Source organism: Nestor notabilis, unplaced genomic scaffold (genome assembly GCF_000696875.1).
Source record: "Nestor notabilis isolate BGI_N333 unplaced genomic scaffold, ASM69687v1 scaffold8760, whole genome shotgun sequence".
NCBI classification, from domain to species: Eukaryota; Metazoa; Chordata; class Aves; order Psittaciformes; family Psittacidae; genus Nestor; species Nestor notabilis.
Window position 1 is genome coordinate 99493 of NW_009910636.1, and position 22908 is coordinate 122400.

At 39.1% G+C, this 22908-nt stretch overlaps 1 protein-coding gene across 1 annotated transcript in view; it reads right to left on the reverse strand.

The window, feature by feature from the left end:
* The window catches only part of HECW2 (HECT, C2 and WW domain containing E3 ubiquitin protein ligase 2), a 103691-nt gene extending 86326 nt beyond the window's left edge, over positions 1-17365 (reverse strand). The window contains exon 1 of the mRNA XM_010011032.1: positions 17074-17365. Within this exon, the coding sequence (XP_010009334.1) occupies positions 17074-17365 (292 nt within the window). The remainder of the gene's footprint in view (positions 1-17073) is intronic.
* Between the last annotated feature and the right edge of the window lie 5543 nt (positions 17366-22908).

The following is a 22908-nucleotide window of genomic DNA, read 5'->3' on the forward strand; positions in this document are numbered from 1 at the left end:
GAAATAAATAAATAAGAAGATGAATTCATCATTAGCAAGAGTGTAAAACTCAGCCCGAAACATTCTGAGCCACAGAGCCAGCATCACCCAAAGAGCTGACCCAGACTACAAATGCAACAATTCATCAGCTGATCTTATGAACTAGTTGGTAGTTTTAGTTGGCTTTTGACAGTAGTCCCACCTTTGGTTTTCCCAAAGCTCTAGTATCTTTCCTTGAATGAACAAGCAAGGAGCAAAGTCAGTGCCAGGCACACTCCCCAAGGGTCCTGTGGGGGTTCATTTAACCACTCAATCACTCTTGCATTTTCAGCCCTTCTTTTACTTGGTGTTTATTTAGCTTTTGGTTGGGTGGTTTTTTGGTGTCTGAAACTGTTATTTATTGCTAGGGACAAAGGGCTAAAACAAAAAGCCCTACATGCACATACCCACAGAACAGATAAAATACCCAGAAAATGGAGTTTTCCTCTATAGAACAGCTGACATGTAGGAGGTTAGTTTGGGTTTTGCTTTCTCAAATGGTTGATGGTTTGAACCCTGGATCTATTAAGATGGCACAAATATCTCTGAATTTCCAGCATTGTGGTATCTCTCAGCATCGGCTGGAGACAACTGATTCATCACTGAAAGGAAAGACTGCCTCTGGATTCCTCAGCTTCGTTTATGATTGCACTTGATTATTGCTTGCAGTTTGTGACATTGTCTGATCAACATTCTTCTAAATCTGCTCCAGGCTTTTGACAGTCACACTATCAGCTAGCATTTCATTCGCAGTGTTCAAAGTCCATTCCCATGTCTAATTCAGAAACACGTCTAAAAATGGGTCTTTTCCTTGCCAGTTCCAAGTGATTGCTCACTGCCTTTTAGAAATCCTGCTACTTTCTAGAGGTTGTCAGTAAAGCATGTTTCTGCAGCACACATCTCTTAAGGATCTTGTGGGATTTAATATCCCCACAGCAGCTGTTGTTTTTTAAGTTTATCTTCAATATTATGAGCTGCTAAAAAAAACTAGGCTATTGTTGTCATCTGACAGTAATAGGTTTCTTAGGGAATTTATTAGAAAGTCAGAGAGCTTGCTGGTTTGGAATATAGAAAATATTTAAACAACACACATTTGCCATACTTCAACTTTTCAGTAATCTACATCAAATATAAAAGCCACTAATGAAAAGAAGATACAGCCCAAAAATACAGGTTCTAACCCAAGGAAGGAACAGGTATCAATGCTTTCCTCTTGTGCCTCTGTTAAAGAGTGAACCCATTCACTATGACATTGTGGGTACCCACTGCATAACCAGTTTTTCCTTTCTACAAATCACGTACCTCTAGCTTAAGCAAACAGTAACATCCTATTTTATTTATTTATGTATATTTGCTAAGGCATCCAAATGGATGATAAGTAATGCTGTGGAAAACCTACAGGTAGAGAGGAATAGTAGGTCAGCATAAAGAGAGCACATCCATGCAAGCAGTGTGCTAAGGAAGGCTATTTAAAGCAACATGCTGAATCACTGTCCCACACTACCTTTGTCACCATTACTACTTATTTTCCTGGCTAGCTGCATTAATGGCACACCCCTCATCTTGTAGATTCTCCATTGCTGAAAAGCTCTTCCAGGATCTTTATAGTTTCTTCCTCTATTCCAAGAACTTTGTTCTGAACTGGCATAAAAGTAGGCCTAAACATTGTAAGATGTTGAAAATTATTAATGAATCCATTGCTACTATTTGACTTCAAATGTGCTGAGATGCTTCAGAGCTGTGAGAAATACTTCATACTCCTAGGTCTGACCAGATTCTTCCTTTTACCTACCTCCTGCTTTTGATGTGAGGATTCAGGATTCACTTTAGATTTAATACTTCTATTAATACTTAACAGAATGAACACATTATATAGGATAATCTGAATTCATTATGAAGCCCAGCAAAGCTACCTGAAGTGAAACATCATCTCTGAGCCCTTACTACTAATGTTGCACCTGAAATTAACTATTTTAAGTGTTCCCAAAGACATCTTTTATTCCCTTATTTGTAGATTACAATACCCAGCACTACTCAATTCAGTGGTGTATATCCAAGAAGCAGGTACGCAATATACAAAAACACAAAAAAAGAAACTTCTGGCTTTAAAAGTATATAAAAATGCTTTTTTAAACAACAACAAAAAAATCCTGTTCACGTTGGTTATATTGCACCTAACAATGCACAATTTCATACAGTGGGCTCTGATCCTGAAAGCTTTGTTAATACAATTTGTGAACTGAGTCCCTGGGGCATAATCTTCAGCTGAGATGTGTTTCTTCATTTTTGCATAAGTGTATATTGTGTGTCATTGCAAACACAGGCTATCCCATTTTGGGATCTGGCACTAGCATACTGACTTAGCGGAATTTAACAGCACAATTAAGGAAACACTGTAGACTAGGAAAAGTGGTTTTTGGATGAGTCTGTGGCTGAAGTCTGACCCAGTTCACTTTTCAGAAGCACATCACTTTTCTTCAGTCCTTTCCATCAAACAATACAGTGTGGTTATATACTGTAATAATATTCAAGCAGACACAGGATAACCCAGATATAATTCACGAGCAGAGCATGTTCTAAATTTGCACATACACTTTCAAAGATGCTATTTTTGCAAGGTATACAGGCACAGGAAATCTGATTTGTTCACTTCTGTCTCAGTGCCTGCATTCTTGTACTGTCCCTGACCCGGTTCAGGTTCCCTTGGACTGCAGCCTTGGGCTTGTTTACTTGACAGAAATTCCCAAGTTTCTGTCAATTCTTTGCTGATGACAGTTTGTGCTGGTGGCTATATTTGCTGATTTTCTCTACCACGCTCTGGAAACCATCCCCTACGCCTTATTCTGGAGCTGCATGCAGGTATGTATGCTGACCTGCAAGTCAATCTTGTGTCAAGCACTGGGTTTCTTTCCCACTTTCCTGCCAAATTGTATAAATCAATAATTTCTTCAGATTCTTCAACAGGAATAACTTGCAGAAGCAACTCCTAATATATACTGCTACTTCACTCCTAACCGTCAGATTAAAAAGCTCATAAATCAAAGTATCAAACTACTGTGGCTCTGTAAGAGAAATGTAGAAAGTCAGTTGTTCATGACTGCAAGTCACAGACAACAACTACAAAACCAAAGGCAGAGACCTGGACCATCTTCCAACTCCCAACCTTTGCAGGGTGGGGAAACCTTTAGATGGAGCATCACAGTTGATTTTTTATTTCATACCTGCATTTAGCCAACCCTCATTGTTTTGAGACACTTCACATACCAACAGGGTCAACTCCTTTGCAGTTAACTCTGTGCTTTCTTCTCTCTATTTTGATCTCCATGTATTTTTCTGGAGTGCCTAAAAAGCTGGCAGTGTATGTCATCTGTTTGGAGATGTGGTATTTGTGTCTTGTATCAGGGACGCCTGTGTAATACACTAACACAGGGCAAGCTGGCTAATTACTGCTGCATCCAAGTTCAAAGTTCAGATCCAGATGTCGAACCTGTTAAAAATTCAGGACCATCTGGTCTTACTTTTAGTTTGGCTCATCGGAGAGAAAATCCAAACCCATGATGTTTGATGCTGGCTTCCTCATCTCTGTCCTGAGTTGCTGCGTAATTCTTGGGAAGCAAAGAAACTCCAGAAGCCTTGCCTACCTACTGTATAAGATATATATGTTACTAAAATTGTGTCCTCTTACTTATTTTTAGACTAACTACGTGGGATTCCAGCCAGTTGCCAGCACAGTGACTCAGCAAAGCCCCGTGCAGAGAAACTCCGTGTTGGGACTCTTGCGGCCCCAAAAGGAGGAAAACCAGGTCGTGGGCTCTTCTTCACCTAAATGCACCTGCTTTAGGTGACAGCAGGACACCATCAGAAAGGGCTCCCGAAATCAGAATGCTAATTGAGAGTGCTGAAGTAAGGACTGAAGCACACTGCATGTGCAGCCTTCAGATTTAGGATGCTATTTTAAGAAAGCTTGGTAGTCCTCTACTCAGCATCTTTACATTACTCCTCTTAATTTATACTTAAGTTTCAAGTTCAGGGACATCCTTAATTGTATGTTAGAGATTCTGCCTTTCACATCCCAATCCACACATGTCTCATGCTCATACCTGGAAGTCTTAAAACATACTCTACATTTCTAACAGCAAAGCTCAAGTGCTTTTTTTATATATTTTTTTTTTTGTCCCAAATCCTCTTAGAGCATGGAGTACGTATAATAGATTTTCAGAGCATATCTGTAAATTACTATCTACAGAACTATCAAGGGTGTCTATGATTTCAAACACAGTATCCTCTATTCAGTAAGCAATTTATTTCAGGAGGTTGACTCATTTCCTTAAAGCTTTTTCAGCTATCTGTTGTGACTGAAAAAAAATTCAGAAAATTTAGAAGTACTCAAGGAAATGAGCCAACACATCCTGGAAGAAATGCATCCAATACATACACAATAAGATAAGTCAGTCTTGGATTTCTAAAGAAATGAGCAGGAGGAAGTTCTAAAAGAACCTGAAATATTTTCTGTGAAACACAATGTTTGTTTCCCATCATCGTGACTTTCTTTACGCCCACTTTAAAAGCAACATATTATGGCTTTTAATCAGGAAAGTAAAGTGGGTTTTGTGGTTTTTTTTTTTCTCCCTGTGGAGACACAAAAACTCTTCCTGAAATAGTTTAGTGAATCTCCACAATATTTAAATTAAAAACACTGCTGCCATTATGCCTCCATAGAACTGTATTTCAGATCTCTGGTGCTTACCCTGAGGGACATACAGTCTATGGTCAAACTATATATCTAAATATGAAGCTTTTCCAGTGACATGAACAATGTACAATAGAACCACCTCATCACAGAGCTCCAGGGATGCTGGCAACCTGGAGGTGATCCCCCAGAGACAAGGAAATAGTAAGTCCCTACCTTCAAAAGTAATGGAATCAAGTGTACTGTTTTGGAAAAGCTCAACTCTGAAAACAAAAGCAAAGAACATGAAACATTCTTACAGCCTTTCCAAGAACCACTCATTCCCAGGGTTACTACAAATTCCCTTTTTCCTTCTCTGGATTCTCACATACTTATGAAGCACAATGAGTGTGACACTAGTATTTTGAATGTTCTTGGTCATTAAGTAAAAAAAAAGCAATTATTCATTAAAACTTTTCCATGCCATTGTCTATTAGACATGCACTTAGCACCATGGCAATGTTGAACAGATGCCTTTGGCTAGACAATATATGCCCATGTGCTGGCACAGGTGTTAAGTCTGTCTTTCACTTGGGAGGCTCACGCCGTATGCACGTACAGCTTTTGGAAATGTAACATGGTCCAGACATGATACTGAATCCCCCAGAACGTGTTAGCATCACCAGCCAGTTCTGAGAGGCAATCTCATCAATGCCACCCCACTGTTGGAGTAACGATCAACTGGAGCACTCACAATGGAAGGAAACTGCACCCTGAGTTTGCAGCACAGAGTCATTCTTCAGACAGATTCAAACAAGAGGATAAAATCTCTGTGCCTCTTCTCACTTTCCCTATTACTCTTGACAGTCTTTACAGTTTGGATCAGTGTCTGTTTGGTCTTTCAGCTGATTGCCTTGGACACAGACTTTCTATTTGATGACTTCTCTGTGCAGTTAGAAATACCCCTTGATCCCTGTATGTAATTTGTCATCTTTACTTGGTCTGCAAAGAAATGGGTTTCCAAACCTTAGCATGCCCCTTTGCAATCTACTAACTCCATCATACACAAGTTTTTAACATGCAAGTTCCAACATCCAGCAATATTGTAAAGCTTTTATCTCATACAGGAAAGCCAACATCCAACCCCTCTTTTGCTGACATAGTTTCACATTGCAGCTAATAGAACCACAGGATCAGCAGGCGGCCCATAGAGGAGCAGCCTCACACTGCCTCTTGCCACGCTCCACTACACAAAGCAGTTGTTTTAACTGCATAGTAAGTCACATCAGCAAGTATCCAAAAGCAAACTATAACCAAATTAGATCACACTCAATGCAAGCCAATGTATCAGGTTGAAAAAATCAAATAAAGTAAATCCTTTTTTCAGGTTGTGTAGCTTATTACCAGAAAGTTAATTTTCAGAATGAAATTGCTCAACCCTTGTCTGAGCAAAAAGAGAACTGGAGTAATGCTAAGTGGTAATTCAGACCTTTGAATAGCAAGCAAGGGGGATCTCTCAAAGAGAGAGTTCGTCCTGCTCCAGAATTTTGAAATCATACTTGTAACAGGCTCTTCTCATTGCAAAGAATCACAACACTGTTGTTTTAGACAAATACAATTTTAGATTAATGTACTTGATATCCAACTACCCAAACATAGCTTCAATCAGTTCACAATAACTAGTTTCTGGTGGGTAGGGATCTACAATTCTACCAAGATGTCAATAAATATTCTTGACTTCCAAATAACCTGCCTCAAAGTAATTGGTGGTTCATGCCCTAGTAAAACAGAAGACTGTTTTCCATTGGCAATTAAAATGGTATTTTATGACAAAGTCTTGATTAACTACATCTAACTGCACAGCAGTCCTGAGTGAAAAGACATTATCCAAGCAGTAGCATCTTATTAACCTATTCTTCATTACCTCTCGTGCAGTGGATGCAAAGAGTGAAAAAGGAGGTTGGAAGATTGCCCAGGACCTACTTTAGCAGAAGAGAATTTAGAATTTCCAGGATCAGTTTACTCCAAGATTAATGCACTGACAGCATAAATAGACTTTTCTTGTAATAAGCAGAAGAACTGCTAACTTGTCCTCAGCACCACTGTATCATATTCAGAGCAACTGGAATGACATTTTTTTTCCCCCCATACACTGCCTACATCTTTTTTCTTACACACACACTTTAGAAGTTCTGCAGTGAGATGGACTATCTCTTCAGGGTTAAGATTCACCTCTTAAAACAGAAAGGATGATGATTTACTTACTTCTAGTGTCAAATCTTTAAGACTTATCATGAAGATGAAAGCAGAGGAAGCCAAACACTGTTCAGGACAAGTACTACGTGGCTCTGCAGATTAAACTGGATGTGACCAAAGAAACACAAGGTCATGGTCAATTCTTTAGAAGCAGTATCATTTTACCAGTGCCAAAAATCCAAGCCAATCGTATTAAAATCATCATTGGAAGTCAAAAAAGGAGATAAACACCTTGCTTATTTACATTTTTAGCATGAGATTTCAGAAGTAAAAAGCTTTCTCTCTTGCAGTGTTAACATGCAACACCAAAAAAGGACCACAGAACTGTACAGACTAATGAAGGCAAAGAAGTTTTATTAATTTGTGTAAGTATCTTGAAAGTACCAACAAATAACAACATTTCCATGGGTTTTTTTTTTATTCCTAGCAGAGTATTTATAAAGAGCAGTAATTCCCTGGGACTCTGCAGGCAAAGAACAGAACCTAGAATTAAATGCAACTAGGAACAAAGGCTTGTCAACTCAACTACTCCCAGCAATACAAGTAAATCCAGAGCATAAATACGTAATTACAAAAAGCACAATCAGACTTGCACTCCTATTACAGCAGCCTACAAATCACATCCCATCACACCCTGTCTGCTGGGGTCACTACTGCACATTGCAGTTGAGCAGGTCAAGTGGCAAATTACTTACTGCCAAAGAGACAGTTCCTCTCGCTCCTGCAGGTTCCCAGCAGCTACCCCTGCTGCTCTCCTGCATCCCATTCGAGATGCTAAATGGGCAATAGAGCTTTTTGTATTCTTGGGAGAACAAATGCTGTGCTACCTTAGGGCTGCTCAGCCAATGGGCAGTACACAGTAGCACCAAAGACAGTAATCTACGCTAATCTGAAACGTGATGATTTTTATTTAACTGCTTGAGCAGAAGAGAAGTGTACTCAATTAAGTGTGCTGTAATTAGGACTGCTCTTCTGAATCAAAATCTTATGTGCTAATGACTCAGACCACCTAGCCGAATGGACAACGGAAGTCATAAAGCTGTTTGCATCATTTGGTGAAATGCCACTCAAGTCAGGCGGGTTGTCCTTCATTTTACTTGCCAAAAACATATCACAGGTGTGGGGTTTTTCAAAGGAAACTGGACAATGCACTTGGTATCCTATTGTTCAAATAATTTACAGGAGTACTTCAAAGGAAGCGCGTTGTTGCCCGTACACTGAGTACTACCATCAAAAACCCCTGAAAGTCTTACTCATTGTTGACTTTCATGTATAAAATGAATTTTCCCTCTCCCTGCAGGCTACCATCTGCTGAACTATGCTGTGCATGAAACTCTATATACAAATTAAGCTACAGTGAATGCAGAAAGATGTTTTTTCTTTTTTATAAGGTCGTTACTAGATAGTTATCTCAGTGACAACAGTATGTGCCAGCTACTGCACTATAATGTTTTTTTCTTTGCATATTTCAGCTTATAAAGCCAAACCATTAACTGGCTTCATATGCAAGAAAGCACTTCCACATTTGCTGGCAAAGACAAAACACTGATTAAGGTCCTGATGTTGCAAAGCACCAAATGCCTTCAATTCTTAGTTGTCTTCACAGATGACGCATTGTAGGTCCAAGCTTTCAGCTTTAATCTGTCAAAAACTGTCCTCAAGTGTGACTCCATTTGTGTGAACCACATTTATGACCATCAGATAAAGTTTAAATTCTCAAGGAAGGAATTATATAATGGAGCATGAGAGTTCATACTATATCTGATAATGAAAACTTCTAATGGCAACTGAATAGCAACAATCAGAGAATTATTATCAGGGGAAACCAGAAACTGCATCTTTAATCACACTTTCTGTAAGAAAACTAGAAACCAGTGACCTCTATCCATAAAACCCTTCTATGCACAGTTAAAGAGTGCCTGATATTAACAGTGACATGCAAGAAGAGATCAAGCTGAAGTTGAATTCTTAAATATGCCCTTTAAGGATAAATAGGCTTTGTCCACTTCCCTTAACATCACATTATGTACCCACATAGCTATGCAAGTTAGTTTTAATATATTCTATAAATTTCCAAAATAAGCTCCTTTACAATCACGTAACACTTTGCAGTACTCACCTTGCTTCTTCCAGGCAGAGTAACCAATCTTTGTTTATCTTTTCCTCTTCTCCTTTCTACAGCTCATGGAAAACGAGTGTTTTTTAATGGAAATTGTAGGTTCATTTTTTGCATTACCAGACATTGGGATTTAAAGGATTAATTTATTCCCAAGGTCAGGGCAGGAATAACAAGGGCAACGAATCTACTAATTTTAATAACCTTTCAAGGACTACTGACACATTGGTGATGGAATAAATGATTAGTGACTTGAAATACAACCAAAGACTAAACAGTTTGACATTAACTCTCAATGACTGCTAGACAAAGGAGGCAGATATCATGAAGAAAGTTTGATCAGACCTTGAAACAAAGCTCTGAAGCACAGGATTTGCTTGCCTGGAAATTGGCTGCCCACCAGAGTGAGAGCAATGGAGTCCTGGATGCTGCTGAGCAAAGAGACAGGAAACACTGCCAATGCAGGTTTTGTAAGCTTTATTTTTCCCAAGGGGTAAACGCCAGCTAAGCACAGTCAGTTTAACTGCTCTCTTGTGGTATCTTCACCTCACAGCAGTACCTCTCTTAGGCCAAAGTGGCAAATTGTACAAGGGCTGGGTTCCCCTCAGGCCTAGCTGAATATTGTTCTGTACCAGAGGAGCTCCGAGATGGTCAGATCTGGCCATTCTCTGGATTTTTTTGTTCCTCAAAGAGCAAGATACATCTTGATGAGCCTTCCTACAAAAGAAGACCTATCAAGATCAATATTGGCACCTTCAGTAACGCCTCCAGTTGTAATTTATGATCCAATAGCAGCATATATTAAAAGGTTATATTAAACATATCCACCAATAAAGTGTAGGTTTGGAGTCCTAGTATATGTGTTTCTCATGTTTTTAAGTGCCACTGGTTTTATCTACACCAGTCACATCCTTAACATACTATATTTAACACTCAGCTTATAACACTTCTCCATTAATTCGGATTTCTATAGTCACTGATAAATGACATAGATGGAGCCAAGTACTTTATAAAAAATTTACAAGAGGAATTCTAACACTGTGCTTAATGCAAAACTAATTCATAATCTATTACTTACACGAAACAATAGATAAATTAATGCGAGCACTCTTCAATCCAGTTGTCAGTAATTTGGAGTAACTGTTTTTCCCAAAGTATTTTGAAAATACTACATGGCATGTTGATTTGATGCTAGAAAACAGCTAAGCAAATGTCTTCAAAAAAGAAAGTCAAAATGAAAGCCAACCTCCCTCAAAAAGATAAAAAAACAAGCTAACACAAGGCAGTTTTATGGCAAACTGGAATATTACACATTCAGAAGTGTACATTGTTTTTCATTATCCAGTGTTTGTATTTGTTATCTTCCCATCTGCTGGAACAGCCACTTGCACCAGTAAGGCAGGGGGGGAGAACACTGCTTTCTGTCCAAAGGATTATGAATGTTCTCATGCCAAAACCTCTTGCAGTGGAAAGATACTGACACCACAGATGAAGGTGTCCTCCCTGCAGCTACATTTGTCTAGTTCTCAGGTCAGGGGTATCTCAAAAACTTAAAACAATACAATTAACTGAAAAGTTTGGTTGTTCTGGCAACACTTTGTCACAGCTTGAACTTCTTCCAGAAAGAAGGATCATCCTACAAGATTCTAAGTTTTGTTTTATTTTTTTTGCAGGGAAGCAATTCTTTTCTTCTTAAAACAAATACAACCAGTGTATTTTAATGTAGTGACTGAGTCTTCTACAGTATCTGTTGCATGCAATGAAAATGCATAGAGAAAGCACCTTCTAGTCGTGTCTTCTAACTTTTGCAATAAAGAGAAGGTATTGTGCTGTCCATACAGTGATTTTTAAGCAAAATTTACTAGCTCACAACTGAGGAAGGCAAAGTACCAACTTCTGTGTTGGGGAAAAAGTATCTTTGCATGTGGGTCAGGATCCAGGAAGAAAGGAAAGATTAACACTGACATGCAGGACCTGAACAGAAAGCTTCTGAAGCCCCTTGGTTTGATATAGATATTTTTTTGTTAATGACTGTAAGCCTCACCCCATACATTAGGATACAATTCCGGTATTAGACTGCCTTCGCTTTTCATTATCCCACTGAAGAGGTGACTTTTCCCTAAATATGAAACAAATTAAGTACTTCAGGGCAGCTTTTTCCACACACTTTTGCTTATCACAACTACTAACATCAGACATTCATGGCCAAAAGAAATTCAGGTTCTCCTCCATAATCCTAGTTATTGTTGAGTACAAATTTTGCTTTGTTACACGTATTATTTAAGCATGTATCTCCAATGGGAATTTCACTGACATCTCGACATGCGGAGGTATGGCTCTTCCAGAGCTTCACAGCCACAGCTGGTCCTTTTGTTTATTTCTGAGAACAAAATCACCACACTGCTTAGATATTCAGATGATCTCACAAAAACCACCAAAATCCCCACTGGTTGATGACAGCATGATGCCAGCCTCCTGGAAGCCTAAGCTAAACACTACCATGGAGCCAGCTGGGCAAAGATCAACTCTTCTACATAAAAAGTCAAGCCTATGGTCTGCAGACAAAATAAGAAGTAATCACAACTTAATACTGTTATGCCTAGTACCTAGCCAATAGACATGAACAACACTGCTCCGATTTGAAAGTACAGAGAGGCACTCACATTGCTAAAACAGGAAGGGGAAAAAAAAGCCGAGTGAATAATCAGGCTTTTCTGGAATATAATGAAGTTATTACTTTGTATGTGTTCTATAATGGAAACCAGAGAAATCTTCTCAGGATAAAGTATCTTAACATTTTATAATCTCTCTATCTAATGGTAGCCACTATTTTGAGTGTATTAAAGGCAGCTTCTCTGAAAGCTTTTTTCCTTTTTAATCTTGTCTGACCTGAAATGGAGAGCCTCCGAACTCCATTACCATAGAAGGCTTAGTATAAACCTAGATCCTATCTAAATTGCCCTATATAACTTTGCATCAGGGGCTTTTGTTTTGGTTTGGTTTAATTTTGTTTTGTTTTTATAATGCTCTTGTGGATCTGTGCTGTAAGCATAACAAAAAGCCAAGTAGTCTGTGAAAAGCAGCCATTGGAAATAAATACAATGACCTTTGATAGCCAGCACTTTAAATGTTCTAAGGATCTCTAGAACAAGGGCATTCAACTCTTAACTAGGACTGTAAATTAGGACGAAACTAGGCCAACCTGGGCAATTCAGCCATGAGAATTAATCTTTTTGAACCAAAAGTAGGGTTTGCTTTTCTCTCCTGACTTTTTATTCTTTATTTTGTGCTTTCTGATTCCTTTAAATATGAGACTTTATGGCAACCCATAAAACTCATCAAGATTCAACTTCCCTTACCATCCCACAAGCAGTGGAGAGTCAACCTGCTCATCTTCCTGAACAGTTCTCACTTCCCAAGGAGGTCCTGGTACCCTGTTGCTATGCAGCAAGAAAACTGGTGCGTCTCATAGTCCCTTCAAACTGAGTCCAATACTTTGCTCAGCCTTACTCACCACAGGACTCCACAGCCTGACCACTCTTCCCACAGCAAGATGCAGATTCCTCTTAATTAGAGCATAAAAGGTCTGAAAAACTCCAATAGCATAACTATTGCTTGGAACGAACATTTTTAAAACGCTCATGTACAGAGAAAAGCTGGGTCAGTACTGAATAAGATAACTTCATGGGTCTAACAGGATGCTACCAAGTGTTTGTTAAATTCTATAGTCTTCTAGCACTTCAAAAGATGAAGAAGGCTTTCAATCTAAATCCTAGTGAGGTAGGGCTTTTGTTTGGGGCAGGAAGTGGGATTTTGTTTTTTAAGTTAAAAAAAAGAAAGAATGGACCTCTTCCTTCCTTCTCCTTAGGACAGAAAGACTGAAGATTTACGTTTAGTCCTCAGAGTTAGCACAGGTACAACACCTCTACTAGAAAGCCCCCTCTCTGAATTTCATCACGCCTTGTTACTTTCAAGTGACAATCCTCATAACTGGTCCTGAAGAAGAAATAAGCACCCCATTCTAGGCAGATTTAAGCTGAAATTGAAATAAACCTGTATTTCAGACTTGACACTTTCAGGTTTCATGCAACACTGCCTGATGAGCAGAGCTAAGACTCAGAAATAACATTTCTGCCTTCTATGTAGTCTCAGTGGGACACCTTTCTGTGCTTTTATAGATGTGTTATCTACATCTCCACGCATTTCGCCTCTGGAGCTAGAAAGATGCTTCAACAAAACTTGATGGACGAGACTGTTCAAGAAGTTGTACCAACACTGTAGAAAGTTCAGACAGCACAAAACCAGAAATAGTCAGTGAAAAGCATGTTTTCCTTCACATAATATGCTGTGTCTCTCACATACACTTTCCTTCTGGTAATCCTTAGGAATACATTGGAAAAGAAGATAACCCTCTGTACAAAGCAGTCCCACAACAAGAAAACAGGTCACGTTTTAGCTGCACACAGCGATGAAACAGAGGAAGACATGACTATGGTACTAAAACCAGCAAACCCACACATGTAACTAAAAACATTCTTTAAAATGCAAAATTCTAGAAAAACTGAGCATAAATTTAGCTATGTAGAGAATTTCTCATAGTTAGGTTCAACTTCTTGCATTTAAAAATGAAAGACCAAAACTTATTACAGAGGATTATCCTGATGACATTATAGTGAATTAATGTCTAATAAAACATGCAGACCAGTCCTTCTGAATAAGATGGTTCTATCTTTCTTCCCTATAGCTTTCCTCATTTGAAAAGATAACAACTATTTTCATAACCATTTAGCAGGCCAAACTCTTCACTGAAGTTGTACTGCACCAGAAGATGTTCCATCTAATACTCCCTAGTGTAAGCCAATCATCTGCAAACCACCCAGTAGTAAAGGCAGTGACTCTGGTTACTGACAGTCTTGTGATCAACTGCACCACCCCATGTCTGAGTAAATGTGTACAGTGGTTTGTAATTAGGCTTTTAACAAGAACGGGATCTAATAGGTTTGGTGGGATTCCTGGTGAACCACTGCAGATTTAACCACACAGAAAAACCACACTCAAAAGCATAGAACTGCTTTCTCATGATACCAATAAGAGCACATTAATTACATAAATTAATGAATGAAGAGGCAAGACAGCTTCCAGTGTGTCATTTTCAAGTCCTCTTATATTGGATTTATTCTACAAAATTAATCTGAAGTGAAAATGCACCTGGATCACTTCCGACCTTTGCGAGATCTCTCTGTACGAATGCCTGAGCTCAGAATGATGCTTGTTTTTAGGATTTCACCTTCTCTTCATTTACAAAATGAACAATTGTTTTTCGCCCCCAAAAAACCACTGATCCAATTGATGACACTTAATTGTACAACCAACATTAAAAAAAATAAAAAGCCACACTACTGTACCTTTAGTTATGTTAGGGTTGAGGGGGGGGGTATTAAATAAGTACAAAATATTTGCCTTTTTCTATTCCTAACTCCTTGAAAACTGGTGCTTTACTAGAAGACGTGGGGGGACACTGGAGGTACAGTAGTAGGCTGGCACAGCCCCAGTGCTGTCTTGTGTTATTAGTACAATTTATGCTTCCTTCAGGAGGCAGTGCCAGAGCAACTGTGTAAGCGAAATGATTTTCATTCCAAACGAAGAACAGGAAGGATAACCTCAAGCAAATATGCTGAATATTAACTATGTGTTCAAGAACAGTGCTTTTGCTTTTAAATATATTCACCCACAAACATCCCTCTCCTGAGAAAATAAGAAGTGAGTGTCCTCAACTTCCAAAGGAGTAAGTGGGAACTGGGCATACTTCATGGCAACTATTATGAAGAACTTAAAATCCTGCAATCCTGTGAGGTTTAACTTACCTTAACTATGTCTATAAATTTTAGGCAAATTAAAGGTTTTTAGATCATTCTTTTACAATTTGTTTATTCAGTTTTTTTATTTTTAAAATATTCTAGATACTTGAAAGAGTTTAGCAATAAACCTAAATCAAACATAGGCAGGAATGTTTATCAGGCTGAATATATCCTTACCTCTCCACTGTACAAAACCGTGCAACTCCACCATTCAGAATGATGAAACCACAAATCTTAAGGGAAAGACTCTGCTCAGATCTATTTTAAATCAGTAACAAAATTCTCAATGTACTCATGGATTTCAAGTGGCAGTGGAGACAAAAGCTAATGTGAATGAGTTCCCTTCATCAGTTAACAAAACAGGAAAGTCAACATACTCAAACACTCTGGTATCACACAGTAGTATGATGGAGGTTTTAGGTACCAAAAGGCATAAATTTGGCTGTTCCTTATTTGGTAAATTCTTATCATGTAGTAACTTAACATTGTTTTGTACTTTAGGGGCTCAACACTGAACGCAGGAATATTATTAATCATGAAAGTAGGATAAAAATCACTTATAGCCTACAATAAGAACCAATGAGAATTTTATAGAAAGATGCTGTATTTTAGCATCTTGAACATCAATCATGAAGTGCTGTGAACCATGAAAAAAAACAATGGGAAGGGGTGTCAAAACTTTATTCAGATGAAGCTCTCAATGTATTTAAATTAGAGTGTTTAAGCTCCATTTAACAGTCTGTGCATTTTACAGCACAGATCACACTTCAGTTGCTAATGCTGCTGGGAGGATTCATTTCTGTTTATTGCGGAGACACTCCATTTAGGTGGCTTAAACGTTAGCACATACCCACAGTTCATTCCAGGAGAGACTGCAGCTCATGCAGCAGCTCCAATACATATAACCATGTAAGCTCTGGAATAGCACAAGACAACACTGTACAGTTTGTGGAGCTGCAGGAACGTTGGAAAAAAATACCAGACAAAAGAATGAGAACTGGAAACAGCATCTACACAGCATGTAACATTAGGTGATGCAGAGATGGAACATCTTGAAAAAGCTGGCACAGGAAATATGTCTCAAAAATTCTACTGAGACCTATTTCATTGTATCAACCTTAGTCCCAGCAGGGACAAAATCCCAGCAGCCAGACCTGTCTCCACCCGTCTCTGCTATACCTGCTTTTGACAGGTTGAACTGACAGTTCCTTTCTCCATAAGTAACTAGGTTCGGAGAAGGAGTGCAATTTTGAAACAAATCAACGTGTCAGTCTCACTTACTGAGCAGTGGTTAAATTCAGAGAGTAATCTAGTGCACACGAGCTGGATTCCTTGAGAAGACGACTAAGCCCCATGTATCACTATGGCTACCCTCTAGCTGCACTCCAGTTCCTAGTGTTGACACACAAAGATAGTCCTTTGGACAACTCCAAACCACATACACAGTAGGAATGTTTGGATCTAGGGACATGATTAAGTATAACACAATGGAAAATCCCAACTCAAATATGCTGCTCATGGTCCAACCACTTTGCCCTAGTGATGCACTTCTGAGACATATTATTTGCTAATGCAGACACTGCCCACAGGCCCTTCCACGCCAGCCTAGAGCTCTTTCCAGCTCCCTCCTGTGAAATATCCTGGACAGCACAAAAAGGCACATGAAAGAATCTCTTTAAAGGATTTCCTTCTACAAGAATTCTTCATAAACAGAAACTCTCACTCCTTCAGAATTGATAGAATTTTAGTTCTACAAAATCAAAGACATACAAAACAACTTTGCACAACCGTTAAGAATTTACTTGTCAGAAAACCTGGATAAACACTGGACATGTCAAGTCACATGTGCACACAGTACTACGAATTTTCCAGTATGTGAGCCAGCCACCAGCAAAGTGAAAACAGGAAACTGTATGCACACATCTTCTAGCAGGTCACTGTAGAAACAGATCTACATTAATTAGAATCATGTTTTTACATAGTTCACTGCACTAAGAAAAACAAATTCCAAGTAATTCTCAGCAGTCTTACCTCAACTTTATCTTCAGACTAATTATGTAGTGTGCCAAAACACACCTCAGAAAAGGAAATATGAAGTGGCAAAACACCAAGAAAAACACAGAAATATTACAATTACAGAAATATTTCTGACTTACCTATGTGATAAAGTCCTATCCAGTCAGTTGGGTCTACTTCTTCCTTAATATCCCAGAAAATGATGAGGTTCTGAGATTGCCCCAAGGTGTATTCGTACATACTGGCTGTCAAACTAGACCTGCTATCCGAGGTTACTAAATCTGTGTCACTGTTGGCACGCTGCAAGTTCATGTTCTCAGCCATGGGGCCCTGAGATGCCAAACTCTGCAGGTTCTCTGGGCTCAGAGTATACCGGAGCTGTGGGTTGCGGCGGCGCACAAAAAGCAGATGTTCTCGGGCTGAACTGGCCATCTCTTCTCCACTTCTGTCAGTTTACGTGAAGAAGTTGTTGTTCAGAGATCTGTCGTGAAGAAGAAAAATAAGGAAGTGTTAAAGTCAGACAGCAACTTAGTCAAATATTAAATGGAGAGGTGTTAGTGCAAAAATGTTCCTAAATGTTCCTAAAATAGACTGAGTGGAATCTTTTACTTCATTGCTCTATCGCTTCAGCCACCTTAGTGGCTGTACATAAAAAAAATAAGCATGAATTGCTTGAAACAAAATTCACAGTTAACCACACACCAAGAATTAACATTTTTAAGCCAAAAAGCAACAGAAAGGAAAACATCCAAGATCGCCTATCAAGCAAGAAGAGCCACAATAACAATGCTAATTTAAGCCTGGTAGTAGCTTAAAGACTGAAGAGATTATGAACTCAGCTTCCACCAAAGATATATCACAGCAGTATATAATGTAGTTTTACTTAGATATGTTAGTTTCCAATAAAACACTCTGTGCACTGTATGTTTAGAAACAGTGAAGTGTTGATGATACTAACAAGGCTGGACGTATTTCAGTAGAAATATGGTATCACTGCTATAAAATCATTTTGTAAGGATTTTATTTTTTAAGACACAAAACATAGCTTCTGAAATCCTCTATACCATACAAAACCACATGAGACCATTGACTGGGGTACTTTAGACTATGGATATATATTTGGCTTCTCTATGCCATCAGATTTTGTTGTTCTTTTCCATATATCAGAAAACAAAGGCCTTATAAATTCAACAGTTTCTCCTAGCCCTACAGACACAGCAGGTGGTCTTCACCAAATAGGCATGCCAATAACATCACACCATACCTTCAGAAGCAGAACTCGCATCTCTTTATCCATAGCTAAAAGTATTGCCATTTGAAAATAAGCCCTCACATTACTCACAACTTGAGACAAATCATCAGAAAGGAAAGACAAGAATAGCAAAATATTAAAAGAGAGGAACAGCTCATAGGAGCAGAGAATCAGTGAGGGGGAACCTCTTGCGACAGGAGGAGTAGGAAAATTTCCTTATCACACATGAGACGTGACTTTGATCAAAACAGTTTGCCTTTTTCAAAAGCTATAGTTCGTATCAACTCATTGTTTCTCTATTTTACAGAGGAAACAAAACTGTCCTCATCAGGCAAAACCATTTGTCCTCAGAAGAAACCAAATCTTCTGGTTATGTGTTTTTCAGTCAAAACTGGGAAAATGATCTTCCGTACTATATTTCTCTGGAAAAGGACTCACGTATTTCCTCCAAATCCAAATCAAACCAAAGCAGTCCTGCTGCCCACCAATAACTCCAGAGCTCACCAGGAAGAAATTGTGTCCTGAGCTCTTTACATTCTTCACACAATTTGATATCAATATTTCAACGTTTCTGGCTAGATCACAACTTAAGCAGTGACAACATCAATTATTTCATTATCATATCTTCTCTGAAGGATGTATACTGCAGGAAACATATCCTTATTTTTATACATACAAATAACCACATATAAGAAAATTGTGTGTATTAAAAAAAGCAAAGGTACCTGTGTATTATTCTTGAGCTTTCTCCTTGGTGTCATGGCCTTCAGCTATCATATGCAGATCTATTTGTTCTCTTAAAATAACTCAAGCACTGTCAGACAGTGCTGAGTGTCACCTGCTATTACATTCCTTGTTTCAAGCAAGGAAGCCTATAATACAGAATTAGGTAGAGCCCATAAGAAGCGAATGGATTGGTTGGCCACTTCCATAGTATTATAATTGTAATTAGATCTACAGTACACTACCACTATCAATCAAACATCTGACAACTGGTTTATTAAACTGAAACCTCTGCCTCTAGAGGTCAAAAAACATTTAATTATGAAGAAGAAAAACTAAGTAGAGCACTTGGGAGATCCCAAGGATTATAATTCAGAAAAAATGGGATTTTTCAAAAGCAAAAAAAAAAGGGAGAGAATTTTCATATTTTGAGGTTTTTCTTTTCCTGTTCATTCCTCTTTCCCCACATGATGAATCTTCAAAACCTGTCTCTTTCCTTGACTTCTATTTCCTATCACTCATATTCAGTTTTCTTTTAGTAACAGTGTATGCACTCTCCCAGTGCACCACGAATTCTTCTGCCATTTTTCAGCTTTTAAAACGGAAGGTGTTTTGAGATATTAAAAACTAAGAAAGGGGAAAAATAAAGTTCAGCTTATTCAGTTGTATGAAATTCCTCACACACTGTACACAGTTCAGAATCAATATTACTGAAAAGAAAAATTCAGTTCAGTAATTCTACATATGCAGAAGTGACATGGAGATTACCATATTTACCTCACAAAGTACATGACACGGTCTTTCCTGACGTGAGCAATGTTTTGGCTGCATATACAAAACGTTATTTTTGGTGCTGGATGTCAGCGGGATTCACTAACTCCTTTCTCTCTCATGTTCCCATGCACTCTGCCTCTGACACCAGTGCAAGTAACTGAAAGAAAATGTTGGCATAATGGGCCTTAAATGAGAGTCACGGAAGTCAGTATCTTGCTTCCCTATGCAGAGTACTATTCACTGATTTGAAAATCCTGGATGACTTTGAGACCAGAAGTCTCAAAGGGCAGTGGACTGGGTACCACTGTCCTCTGCACAAGGAGATCAGGCAAGTTTAATTCACAGACAGACAGCGTGCCATTAAGTTAATTTTCTTCTATCCCACAACTAGAGGTTTATGTCATTTTGAACTGCTGCATCCAATGGTTTTACAGCAGTAAAATCACTGCAAACTAAGTGTCATGTAGCAGGGTTACAAGTTAAAATTTTAATAGGAGGGATAAAAATGTTTCCTTCGACTGCAGAGCAGTACACTGTACCCAGGGCAGCACTGACATTTGTTGGAACATACTGAAAGTTTATATGTGGCAGATGGACAAACTCATCCATGTTTAAGAACACATGAGAACTAACTTGTACTAGCTAGGACCATCTGACAGTTAGAGAGATGAGAACAGACTGAGAAAAAAGTTAAAAATCATAAATCCAAGTGGCTTAAAGTCATGATTCAAACAATGATCCCAACAAATGACATAAAGCAGTTGAAATGATTTGCAATGAACAAGCCAAACTAGCATGTAAATGAGCTCCTATTATGGAAAAAAATACCTCAAAAAATACAGGACCGGTAAGCTTTTAGAGTGTTTTCTAAATTCAGTGTAAAGGTTATAAAGGGGCCCTAGTGTCAGACAGTACTCTGCTACATAGTATCCAACAGTAAGCTGAGAGGTTAATTAAGGAGATTTGTAAAGACAGAAATATGAGATTCACATTGTAAAAGGTGAAAATACAAACCCCAAACCATAAGGAGTGATGGAAGGGAAAAAAGAGCCACTGCTTTCATTATGTGCAAGGGATGAAACCTACACAGTGCCTTCCTGCCTACAAAAGGAACTGTTTATCTGACATTTGGTCAACAACTCCCAATGTCTGGCATTAATCACATACCTAACAGTACACTAATGCATACATCCTACCAGACCTGAAAATAAGAATTATCCTCCCACCTTCAATTCCTGCAAAGCACTCCTGAGGCAGCATTTGGATCCAGACTATACTGTAAAGACAATACCCATGATTAGCTGTGTGCACCTTCCCTGCCATGAAGGTTTGGCTCATCAGGCTGAACATGATGAGAGCAGCAACTTCACTAAATATCAGACCAAGCTGGCAAGGCACATAATTTCGTGAAGGCAAGCTGAAACATAGAAACTGAATCAAAAGCATAAGGAAAATACAGGCATTTGAGAAACCAGCAGATACTAACTTCAGCAAAGTAGTTACTTGAAAAGTGAAACCTGTACAAAAGCTGCTTATCTGTATCACAGTTTCCTTCAATACCTGACAAGAAGCTTAGAGAGAAATAGGACTGATTTCTTCTTAACCTCTGAATGGCACAGGTTCAGGATTACTTCTAACCATACTCCTCAATTACAAATCATAGAGGGACCAGAACTGGGAAAAAGTTCCATTTAATATACAAAACACAGTTAAGTAAAGTCTCCTTGCCCAGTCTTCTTCACTGAATGAGACTGAAAAGGACATCAAACCATTTCTGACATGCAGTCAAACATTCATGAATGAAAGTCCAGGAGTTCCAGCACAGGAAGAACCAAAAAAATCCCACCCCACCATGCAAAACAAACCAGAGTTCACACACTGCCGTGTTTATCTTACTCATAACAGTGATTCATTTCTTGTTTATGTTAGTGATCTTTTATGTGGCTTACAGGTCTTGCTAACAACCTCTTCCCACAGCACTTACTGTAAACCAACGATATAGGACTGGCCCTGAGAGCACGAGCGGTCACCTGCTGGACCAGACCTGCACCCTGAGCGGTGCAGGGAAGCAACAACTGACACCTATCACTGGGGGGGTGGATTCATGTCACTGCACCACACCACCAGGTTACCACAAGAGGAGCGAGGTGAGGCGGTGGGCAGTATAGCAATCACCAGTCATGGCTGGGCACGGAGAGTGCTCTGCACCTGAGCATCCCTGTCGCTGTACATCAAATGGGCAGATGGTCCAGACCAAATTTTCTCCCCATTCACAGAATCACTTGGGCTGGAAAAGACCTTTAAGATCCAGTCAACCATAAACCTAACACTGCCAAGTGCACCACTAAACCATGTCCCTAAGCACTACATGCTTTTTAAATACCTCCAGGACCAGTGACTCCACCGCTTCCCTGGTCAGCCTGTTCTAGTGCTTGACAACCATTTCACTGAGGATATTCTTCCTAATATGCAATCTGAACCTGGTCCCCTGGGGTAACTTGAGGCCATTTCCTCTTGTCCTATTGCTTCTTATTTGGGAGAAGAGAACATCACCCACTTCAACCCATCCTCCTTCCAGGTAGTTGTAGAGAGCGATAAGGTCTCCCCTGAGCCTCCTTTACTCCACGCTAAACAGCCCCAGTTCTCTCAGCCACTCCTTACAGGATCTGTTCTCTGGGCCCTTCACAACCTTTGCTGCTCTTCTTTAGACACATTCAGATGTTGCTTGGTATCTCCCTCAAATGCTATTCCTATGCTGATACAAGCAACACACATCATTATACAGGCAGAATTAAGAACAGAAAACATGCTGGTTTCCCAACTATACGCTATGTGACATTGCTTTGTTCTGTACAAAGATTTATAAATCCTACAATAAAGGGCTCAGATTGATCAGCTCTGAGTGCTAACTGGCTGAGAAAATAAAATGCTTCTTTAATAAATTCAGAATTTGGGCATTTTTCTCCCCAAAGAAGCCAAACCTAGCCTATTTTCTGGGATAAGGTATGACTACAATCCATTTGTAGCTATCCATACGCTGGCTTCGTACTTGTTGGAAACACTGGCAAAAGCAGAACAGTCAGAAATCAGAGTCAGCTGCAAAACCTGGCTAAGAAGCTGGGTGATGGTTACCCATATGGTTAACTCATAAGCTGAACCAGTCTGCAGCTATCCTGCTCTCAGCATTAAAGAGCCTCCAAGCTCCTTTAGAGCTGCTGTGTAGTGC